Genomic DNA, 11,166 nt, shown 5'->3' on the forward strand with positions numbered 1-11,166 from the left:
TAAAGTCATATTATAACATCGACTGAGATAAATAATAAAATGAAATATTAAAATCACGATGTATCTCGCTGCATTGCGCGAGTACCCTTCTAGTATATATATATATATATATATATATATATATATATAAAGTAATTTGTAAATAATAATTAATAAAATAATTGTAATATATAAAACCAAAAGTATAAATAATATAAAAATAATATAATATTTTTCTAATATAAATATATAAAATAAAACAAAATTAATAAAATATAAATATATATAATTAATTGGAATAGCACCCCCTTTCTAAATTTTGTAACAAAAATTTAGAATTTTTAAATGTATTTAAAAACACAGAATCATACTTTTTGAAATGTTTTTATTTAACATGTTAATTCGTGTTTTTGTTTTTAATTTTTGTAATAAAAGTTTAGAATTTTTAAAAATTTATTTAAAAACACTGAACCATACTTTTTGAAATGTTTTTATTTGACATGTTAATTCGTGTTTTTGTTTTTATTTTTGTTTCTAATTTTTGTAATAAAAATTTAGAATTTTTAAATATATTTAGGAACACAGAATCATACTTTTTGAAATGTTTTTATTTAACATGTTAATTCGTGTTTTTGTTTTTGTTTTTAATTTTTGTAATAAAAAATTAGAAATTTTAAAAATGTATTTAAAAACACCGAATCATACTTTTTAAAATGTTTTTATTTAACATGTTAATTCGTGTTTTTGCTTTTGTTTTTAATTTTTGTAATAAAAATTTCGAATTTTTAAAAATGTATTTAAAACCACTGTATCATACTTTTTAAAATGTTTTTATTTATCATGTGATTCTGTATAATATAAATAAGCAATTTTTTCTGCAATATTAATTTCTATAATACTTTTTCAAATCTTGATATTATAGAGATACAGTATTTTTTAAATAGCCAACAAATAAAAAAATTAATCTGTATTTTTTATTTAACAATCAAAATATTAATAATCATCAATCAAAACACAAGTTTCTTATTGTTGTCTGTGTTTGTTTTTTATATTCGATGTTGTGGTGTTTTAATTTTGTTTTTTTATTTATTTATCATTTATTATTGTATTAAAACTCAATAATTATGCAATTATCCTCCGTATAAAAATCTAGTATTTTTGACAAATCTTATTTTAACAAGTTCCTATAATTACACGGTGTGGAATGAGGTTTAATTTTGTTTCCTTAGAAGACATTTTTAATTTTTTTTATTATTTGACATATTAATAATTTTAGAGAGGTTTAATTATAATAATTATTTAACATGTAATTTTATATAATATAATCTTGTTAAACAATAATTAATTTGTATATACATTTTTTTTAATTATCATTTAACGAGATTATATTTACACAAAAGAAATGTGTGTGTTGTAGAATGATTTGTAAATACCACCTAACCAAATCGGATCAGTCAATTCTTGAATGATAGTTCAACATCCAATAAAACCGAGCCAACCCAATACAATGACCATTCAGTTAATAATATTTCTACAGTTTTGATTCATATTTATATACGTTACTTTTTAACAACTTAAGAAAATATACAAATAATTGGTTGAGTATTGTATGAATCAATGGATAACCAATCCAATGAATAGAACCGATGCGATCCAATTATCCATTGGATTTGGATCGGATCGAATGTTCAATGTTAATCGAATTGGGTCGGCCGACTTTACTATTAAACAAGAAGTCATAGATATAAAAATTTCTTGCCACTCAAATGTTAATATATTAAATGAATTGAAAATTTTGGACAGAAGAGTTTTCAACCAATCAAATGTTGTGTTTATTGTTTTGTTGTAAATGAATTGGAAAATTTCGAGTGAAGAATAGAAAAATATAATTATGTTTTCCGAAGTTTATGTTAAATATATATAGGGACAAAATCAAATGTTAACTAAAGTTTTTGTGTTAACTTTGCAAATCATGTTAACCAATCACAATCCGTTCTTCTATTAGGTATCTTTCATGTTCACAATTTAATGCCAAAGGTAATTGAGTCATTTTATTTGTTATGTAACTCTCATACCATTAAAGAGGAGTTATAAAATCATAAAATTCCTAAAATATACATTTATAATATTGATATTTTTATTTATTTTTTTATTTTTGATCTTCCATTTTTATTGTTTTATGAGTTTTTGATTCGTGGAGAAAACACGGTAGTAAAATCTTCGGTATCGTTCAAGCTATTATGGATAAACACACTGAGAAAAAATCGACAACATTGAGAAGATTAAAATGGTTTATGGTGACAATCGGAGTTCGAGTTCGGGAAGTGAAGAAATTAACCAAATCGAATGTCTTGGTAATGGATTAATATTTTATTAAACTCGTTTTAATCGAAATTATGTTTATTATGATGTGTTGTGTTTTTCTTGTAGTTCATATTGTGTTGATAACTTTTTTATTTAATCATTAGTACGTATCTAATTCACATGTTCAAATGGAAGTACATGCACGACTCATTTTCATATTGTCATATTACCGACTTGTATGAATCATAAACCATCGTTTTCGTGTTACTTCTATCATATGAACACAAGTGTTATTCTTTAAGCTTGATACCAAATTTTTATATTTGTGCAAGTGTTTGCACCCGATGTTCATAACGTCAGGGTTTTGTGTTCATATATTTTATACGATATGAACAAGGGTGAACACGATATGAACAAGGGGTGAACAACCACATAAGACCAGAAACATATATGAACAAGRGGTGAACCTTAAAYMRTGTGGATGCAATGCATGTATAAAACTCCAATTGACAAATGATCGCTCCTGAATATGTTTATAATGAAGGAACTATTGTTCACAAGCTGTTCATATCGTGTTCATACATGTTCTTTTATTTATTTCTTTTCGTATAACAGTTATTCTTATTATGTTCATATTGTGTTCATAAATGATATGCAGCCAAAGTTCGTATATATGTCGATTTTTTGTTCGTATTTGATACAATGGTTCATATGTATATAGTTGTGTTCATATGGTTTTACATTAACAAAAATTATAGAATTTTTTGATTTTGTAACTCTCAATTAATGATATGGGAATTACATAAAAAAATTACCTAAATACCCTTTTAAACTTTGTTTACTTATCTTTATGAAATTTTAAAATTAAAAAAATAAGTTTTTATCATGATTAATCACAACCGTTTATTGAAAGATTGAATGACCAAGATCGGTTAACAAAGTTAACACAAAAACTTTGGTTAACATTTGAACTTAACCATATATATATATATATATATATATATATATATATATATATATATATATAGAGACTTGAGATCATGTGAGACCAGCCTGTTTTCGTGAGACCCGTGAGACCAGCATTTTACACTTGAAACTTCACAGCAAAAACACTGTGAAGGTTTAAAAAAACTCGAACCTTCACAGCAAAAACACTGTGAAAGTTTTAAAAAGTCACCTTCATAGCATTTTGCTGTGAAGTTTCAAGTGTAAAATGTTGGTCTCACAGGTTTCACGAAAATAGGCTGGTCTCACATGATCCCAAGTCTATATATATATAGACTTGGGATCATGTGAGACCAATGGTTTTTCGTGAGACCCGTAAGACCAATTCTCTACTCTTGGATTAGATCTACAATATGAAAATCTAAATATTCACAAAACGCCACGAGACTTCTCAATAATTACAAAATTGCCACCGTCAATTTAGACCATTAGATCATTAACTTATAAACTTGATCAATGAACATAAATTGGTCTCACGGGTCTCACGAAAAACCATTGGTCTTACGTGAACCCAATCCTGTATATATATATATATATATATATATATATATATATATATATATATATATTAACTGGTGCAATGTCGTATGATGCAGAAAATGACCGATATGAAGAATTTTAGTTGTTTACTAACAATTATAGCTTATAACAAGCATTAATTTGCCTCAAGGATTTTGTGCCTTCCTATTCAGAACCTATACATACAACATAATTATTGATACATGGCTTTGATTACATCGAAGGCTACAAAATTCAAATCTTACTTCTTTTCTCTAAAATTAATAATGCGCCCCTAGCAGCGGACTAATTAGAATTTTTGCCGAGTAAGTTCATCTCTATAAAGTTTGATCAAAGGTTCACAAAGTTGTTTAACATGTTTTTAGCCAAATTCCACCTTCGAGAGATTTTTTAAATAGAGGTTTGTAAAATTTCATATATATATATTGATGTACCGATTTAATATTAAATAAAAATTGAACAAAATACATGAATACTATACCAACCAAGCTTTATAGTATGCAACACAAGCTTTTGGATGATACATATGATCGGGTATCCTGTAGAGCTTATACAAACATATGCTTCAGGAAACGATGAAATGTTATCGAAGGCTATGCTTCTATTTCTAACGGAAACCGAAATTTGTGTTAGTCGATCCAGAAAGTCACTGTAAAAACCAATAATAGTGTCACTTAACTTGTGATGGATGAGATGAATAATAGGATAATATCTTGGAATTGGCTCAAGAATAATTGGATAATATCTTGATATGAGATCATGTATCAATTTTGGAACGATTTCAAACCCCCAACCGTTTATCCTCGAGCAAAAAGCTGTAAAAGATTTGTGAATCATGAAAGTAAGTAAAGTGAGAGAGGGGGTTTCAAATGGAAGAACAAATAGGGTTGTAAGGTTGGCCGGAGATCGGAGATGGAGTGGTTGTTGGTTGGCTCTGGCTCTGGCTCTCTCCATCCGTGTTGATTGTTGAATGTGAAAAAGGACAGGTAGGGTGATATTTATATATGGGCTTGCACAACGGCCTTATTTTCTACCCGGCCCATGTTGCGTTTTTCAAATAAAACATCACAAAAATTATATTATAAGAATAAAATATTTTTTTTTATAATTTTACATATTTTAATACTTTAAAGGAGTCGTTTACTAAAGGGTAAAGCTTAACAAATCACATTACCTTGACCAAATACATATAGCAAGGACCAAAAATTTTATCCGGTAAGAGCGAAGACAAAGATCGAGAGTCTTTCCTGGTAAGTGCGAGCGACGATTCTTACCATGGTCAGCGTTTACCAGAGAAATTATTGCATATGATACCGTTTTGGTGGAGTAAAATCTTACCCGGTGAGTAACTGACAGTGTTGAATTTTACTGGTAAGCATTTACCCTGGGTAAGTGTTTGGTAAACGGCTCCTAAGTATCATACTTTTAACTAATAATGTTTTTACCCTTGATAATAAAGAAAGAGTTAAGATTGGAGAAAACCACTTGATCAACAATAATAAGATACATTGATTTTTTTTTCTTTTCCATATACAACTTATATCCACAAAACCTGCATGGGGTAAGAGAATCAAGTGCAAAACATGTGTTGTACTAGAATCAAGTTTCAAATGGTTTTAAAAGTTAAACTTTTGGAATTAAAAACAACGGTCAATATAGTAACAAGATGTTGATTCTTATATATCAAATGTAATATTGATTCTTATTAATTTAATATGTAAACGTGATCATCGTCTAATTTGGCCAACTTCAATATTTTCTAAAAGAATTTTGTCACCGTGCAACTTACAGTATCAAACACTAGTTAATATTAAACTTACTACTCTTATTTGTAACCGACAACCGACTTACTTAACATTGTGGATCATAGACTATGATTGATAATTAGTCTATTATTTACTTATGTTTTTCTAATATATCACATTTTTTTATACAAATAATCCGTTACAATAAGATTAGGTTTATATGACACTAAAAATGTTTAATGTCGTCAAAGACCTTCTAGCCTAGTGGTAAAAGCTTGGGCATGACATAGTCATGAACCCGAGTTCGAGCCCTGGGAGGGGAGTGTTGGCGACATTTAAGTGGGGCCATGTTTAGCCTCCAAATTTGCCGGGGATTAGTCGGGCTTTGGCCTGGACACCCTTACAAAAAAAATGTTTAATGTCCTAATAGATTACTTTTTAGGACTAAACACTTGTGTTTCCTATGCAAACTGTTACAATAATTTTATAGAACGTCTTTTAATGTTTTAACAAATTTTGTAAAATACTTTTAATACGAAGTCTCGTATTAGCTTTTTTTATATGATACATCGAAAAATTGTCCTATTAACACGTATTTTATAAGAAACACTACAACAAAATCGGTTTTATAGGACATTCCCAAATCCTAAGTGTCCTAATAGACCTCTTTATAGGACTTAGTTTATAAGATCAAAAAAATAAAGTGTCATATCTAAAGGTGTTGTAATAAGTTTATATGACGTTTTTTGACGTCGTAATAAGTTTTTTTTAGAACAATTTTAATATAAATCGTCTTATTATCAACTTTAGGACACTTTTGAGAAAGTGTCATTAAACTCAATTTTTTATAGGATATTTGTTTTTATAGAATAAATTTTCAAATAGTGTTCTATAAAGTTGATAATGGGACGCTTTATATTAAAAGTGTCTTAAAAAAACTTATTACGACATCAAAAAACGTCATATAAACTTATTACAACACCTTTAGATAGAACACTTTATTTTTTTTGATCCTATAAACTAAGTCATATGAAGAGGTCTATTAAGACACTTAGGATCTGGAAGTGTCCTATAAAACCGATTTTATTGTAGTGAAATTTTTATATTTCATTTTTCCAAGTAATGTCTTATAAAAATAAAAACGAAACTTGAACATTAATCGGTCCGTCGTCGTGAATTGAAGTGTTCAACCAATAGTTTTTGCAACCAAGCGTGGGACAAAAACAACATCAAACGGAGTTGCCTTAGCGTTTGTCATGCCAGCGGTTGGAGTCATATCTACAGGTTCACCATTTGGAGTCCACATGTCAAAGTTATGTAGCAAAGTGGCTACAACCATATGTGACATTTGAAGTCCAAAACCTATAGCAGGGCATGATCTTCTTCCTGCACCAAAAGGAATCAACTCAAAGTCACCCCCCTTAACATCAACATCCTTATGGTCAGGGGTCAGGAACCTCTCCGGTCGAAACTCTAACGGGTCTGACCATATTTTCGGATCGCGATGGAGCTTCCACATGTTGATTAATAACCATGTGCCTTTCGGGACATGGTATCCAGCTACTGTGCAGTTTTCCGAAAAGGCTCTTGGACCTCCAAGCAATGCGGCTGGATATAGTCGCAATGCTTCTTTTACTACAGCTTGGAGGTAGACGAGGTTTTTTATATCTGATTCGTTTACTTGTCTATCTTTCCCGATGTGCATCTCTATTTCTTGTTGAGCCTTTACGAGAGCATAGCGGTTGTTTAGTAACAAAGCGAGCACCCAAGTTAGCGTTACAGCGGTTGTATCCGTGCCACTTACAATAAGAGTCTGCCAAAAAAATTATATTAGTACACATTAGATTCACTACAACAAAATTGAGTTTATAGGATACCCTCAATCTCTAAGTGTCCCAATAGACCTCTTTATAGGACCAAAATATAAAGTGTCATATCTAAGGTGTTGTAATAAGTTTATATGACTCTTTTGGACGTTTTAACAAGTTTTATAGGATATTTTTAATACAAAGTGTCGTATTAGCAACAAAAAGTGCCCTATAAACTCATTTTCTATAGGACAAATTTTCAAACAGTGTCCTATAAAGTTACTAATGGAACACTTTATATTAAAAGTATCCTAAAAAACTTATTACGATGTCAAAAAATGTCATATAAACTTATTACAACGTCTTTAGATATGACACTTCATTTTTTTGGTCCTATAAATTAAGTCATATAAAGAAGTCTATTAGGATGCTTAAAAATTGGGAGTGTCTTATAAACTCGATTTTGTTGTAGTGATTATACAATCAAGAATATCGATCCTTCATTATATGTAGATCATAGGAGTAAATGAAGAGTGATGTTACCGCCATCGGCACGTACGCACCATGCAATTAGCTTTAATAATGGTTTCTGCGTTATAATCCGGTGAGACGTCAGCTTCTACCACGGACATCATCACGTCCATGAAGTCTTTTTCTGGCAAAGTGGCGTCGGAAGCCCTCTTCCGGCGGTGCTCATCCAACCAATTCTCAAGCATGGAATCTAGTTCTGTGGCAACTCTTTTCATGGTCTTCTCATGGCCACCCAAATCCAACCACCCTAGAAAAGGAAGAGTGTCTGCCACCACAAACCTCCCTACGTGAAGAAACCATTCCCTCATCACTTCCCGACGCCTCTTCATTTCCTCCCAATCTTCATCGTCATAACGATCAGTTGCAGCATACCGTTTTCCGGCGACCATTCTAAGCACTGTATTCATAGTCAGGTCCCCAAACCATGTCTTCATCTCCACCAACGCTTTCCCATTCGCGTCTCTTTTCTCCCTCCAAAGCTCGAGCATGTTGTTAATGGAGTTCTCCAGTTCAAACACTTGAATAAACTTAAGCTTCTCCAGGCGGCTACTGGACAACAACTCCATGGAGACGATTTTACGGATTTCGCGCCAATACGGACCGTAAGGAGCGAATGAGAAAGAAGCATAGTTGTGTCCCAAAACCTTGGCTGCAAGGTATTTGGGACGGTTGGAAACAATCACATCGTGGGTGGTGAAGATCTCCTTAGCAATCTCCCAACTACTCACCACCAAGACTCTTCGTATGCCAAGTCGAACAGTGAAAATTGGTCCATATCGGTCAGCCATGGATGCCAAGGCTAGATGAGGAAGACTCGATGATGCTCCAAAAAGGTTGAAATGGCCAATTATAGGCCATGCACCACTTGCTTCAGGTACAGTTGTAGTGGTTTTGTTACAAATGAATCTGAAGGATAAGATGTAGAGGAGTAGAGTTATGGCCAAAGCTTCAAGTATGATGAGACCATAATTTTCTTGCAAAGGGAAGTGATCCATGAATAAATGGTGTTGGTACATAGTTCTCCAAACGTGAGCCTCCATATATACACACACACGGGGGCAGATCCAGCCTTTAAGCAATGGGGGAAGTCCCCCGGTTAAAAAACAAAAACTTTTGTTGACTAGCTTAAATTTTATATTTTCACCCCATCGTACATGGTTTCCCCCGTCCCATATGGCCAAATACTTCTCTCCCCCAAGCCCCATCCAACATACCCCTATTAATTTCCTGGATCTACCGCGCACACATGTAATTGCATTGTTATCATATCTTTTTTTTTATAGAAAAAGTCTATTTCAAATCTAGAGGTCAATCTCGTGTTCGATTTCGTTTGGATGATAATGTTCAGATTTTCAAACTCAAACATTCACATCCACAAAACTTTTGGATAAGATATTGATTATAATCTTCGAATGATATTAGAACTGTGATTTTCTGATCATATGTCAGTGAAAATACGACATTTTATAATTATACGACAATTCGTATCAAAATAGCCCCACAATAATTAAGTGATAAGAAAAAGAAATTTAATTGAACAAATCGATGGTATTTTTGATATTAGATTTATTGTAAGACATACCAGTAGATTATCGATGGCACCGGAAGCGTGATTTAAGACATGTACATTGGATGGTTTTTATATGCTCTCAAAGTCTAAAGTGTATATCTTAAAACACCATTTTGAAGGGTGGTGCCTGATTGGTTTGAGCTTGGCTCCAAAAGTCAAAAATATCAGGAGGTCCCAAGTTCAAATCCAAGGAGAAATAAAAATCATCTTGTGGCCACGGAGATTCAAATGCGGTGACTCCGGGCTATCTGCAAAGTAGGTGGTCGCCCTGGAATTAGATGGCTCGTATAGCGGGTTGGATATTCAGGTTAATAAAAAAAACACCATTTTGATGACTATAAAGCAAATTATATGTTTTACCCATTAATAATTTCTAACCTTTTTATGTCAATTAAAAACATTAATGGCAAAATCGAACAACGGAAAATAGATGGAATGGTTTAGATACTTACCAAATTCTACCAACCCTGTAATACGAAAGGCCAAGAAAACTCGATGCCTAAAATAACCATCTATATCAATTGTATATTATCAACTTTCTTTATTTGGTATTTGAAATAATGAATCGGATGGTTCTTACATGAAAAAATGACAAAACTGTTCTTGAAGCTGTTTTGAGTTGATGATGAAACTGGGTATAGAACCGTAAAGTTCTTAATATAAGTTTATGTTATGAAACTGTTTTGATGTCATTTTTGGGAAAAATGATAGATTTTGTTATGGTTATATTTTATGTTGGAATAAGGATGACATAAAAGGTGTGCCTTGGGTTAAGGGTGACAATTATGAAATTTGAATTTTAATCATATATTTTGAATGGTTGTGCTTTGAATTAACAATGTTTTTAGGTTGGTCTGGTTTCTGGGTAGTTATACTTCAAGTTATTTCAGTAAAATAAAAAGTTAATCGTACTCTGACAATATTTGATTTCATTTTGTTGATAAAATGTATTAATTTTCAAACTCTTAACATTCATATCCATAAAACTTTTTGATAAGATATTGATTAAGGGGCCGTTTATTAAACACTTATCCGGTAAGTATTTATCGGTAAAATTTAACACTACCACTTACATGTCAGGTAAGACTTTAGTCTACCAAAACGACATCGTATGCAACAGTTTACCCAGTAAGCGCTTGCCATGGTAAGAGTCGTCTCCCTCACTTACCGAGTAAGACTCTCGGTCCTTGTCTCTCTTTTACCTAGTAAGATTCTTGATTCTTATCAAATTCATCCCGTAAAATAATCTGACTTAGCAAGTGCTTATCTATGTAAGCGTTTGGTAAACGATCCATAAGATGTTTTCTTTCCAAACAAGAAGATAATAGATGTGGAAAGTGGTGGGGTATTGTTATCTACATATCTGTTTATAACGGTTAACACCACAATATATAACACGTTTTTTCTGATCGTAAGCCGGTGGGAATATGACATTTTATAGTCACATGGCAATTCGTATGAGAATGGCCCCCTAATAATCAATATATCAACAACAAAAAAACACACTCATACACACACATATATATATATATATACACTATATTATAAAACATTTGGCTAAAACTCTTAAAAACTCTTAAACTCTTAAAACTCTTAAACTCTTAAAAACTCTTAAACTCGTTCATCCCTATCCGATTTCATCCCATATCTGAATTCGTGTAACTAACTGCAGATAAACACAATCAAATACAGGATAAACATCTCA

The 11,166-nt window shown here is 31.5% G+C and overlaps 1 protein-coding gene across 1 annotated transcript; it reads right to left on the reverse strand.

Moving 5' to 3' along the window:
- Positions 1-6,640: 6,640 nt before the first annotated feature.
- On the reverse strand, positions 6,641-8,899 carry LOC112511234 (cytochrome P450 CYP82D47-like). Its single transcript, XM_025116769.1, has 2 exons — positions 7,924-8,899; positions 6,641-7,365 (listed from the first exon to the last, which is right to left on the reverse strand). Exons 1-2 carry the CDS (start codon positions 8,884-8,886, stop codon positions 6,739-6,741), a joined length of 1,590 nt encoding a protein of 529 aa, XP_024972537.1. The 5' UTR covers positions 8,887-8,899; the 3' UTR covers positions 6,641-6,738.
- Positions 8,900-11,166: the final 2,267 nt, after the last annotated feature.

This window comes from Cynara cardunculus (genome assembly GCF_001531365.2).
Source record: "Cynara cardunculus var. scolymus isolate 2C chromosome LG 4, CcrdV1, whole genome shotgun sequence".
In the NCBI taxonomy this organism is placed as follows: Eukaryota; Viridiplantae; Streptophyta; class Magnoliopsida; order Asterales; family Asteraceae; genus Cynara; species Cynara cardunculus.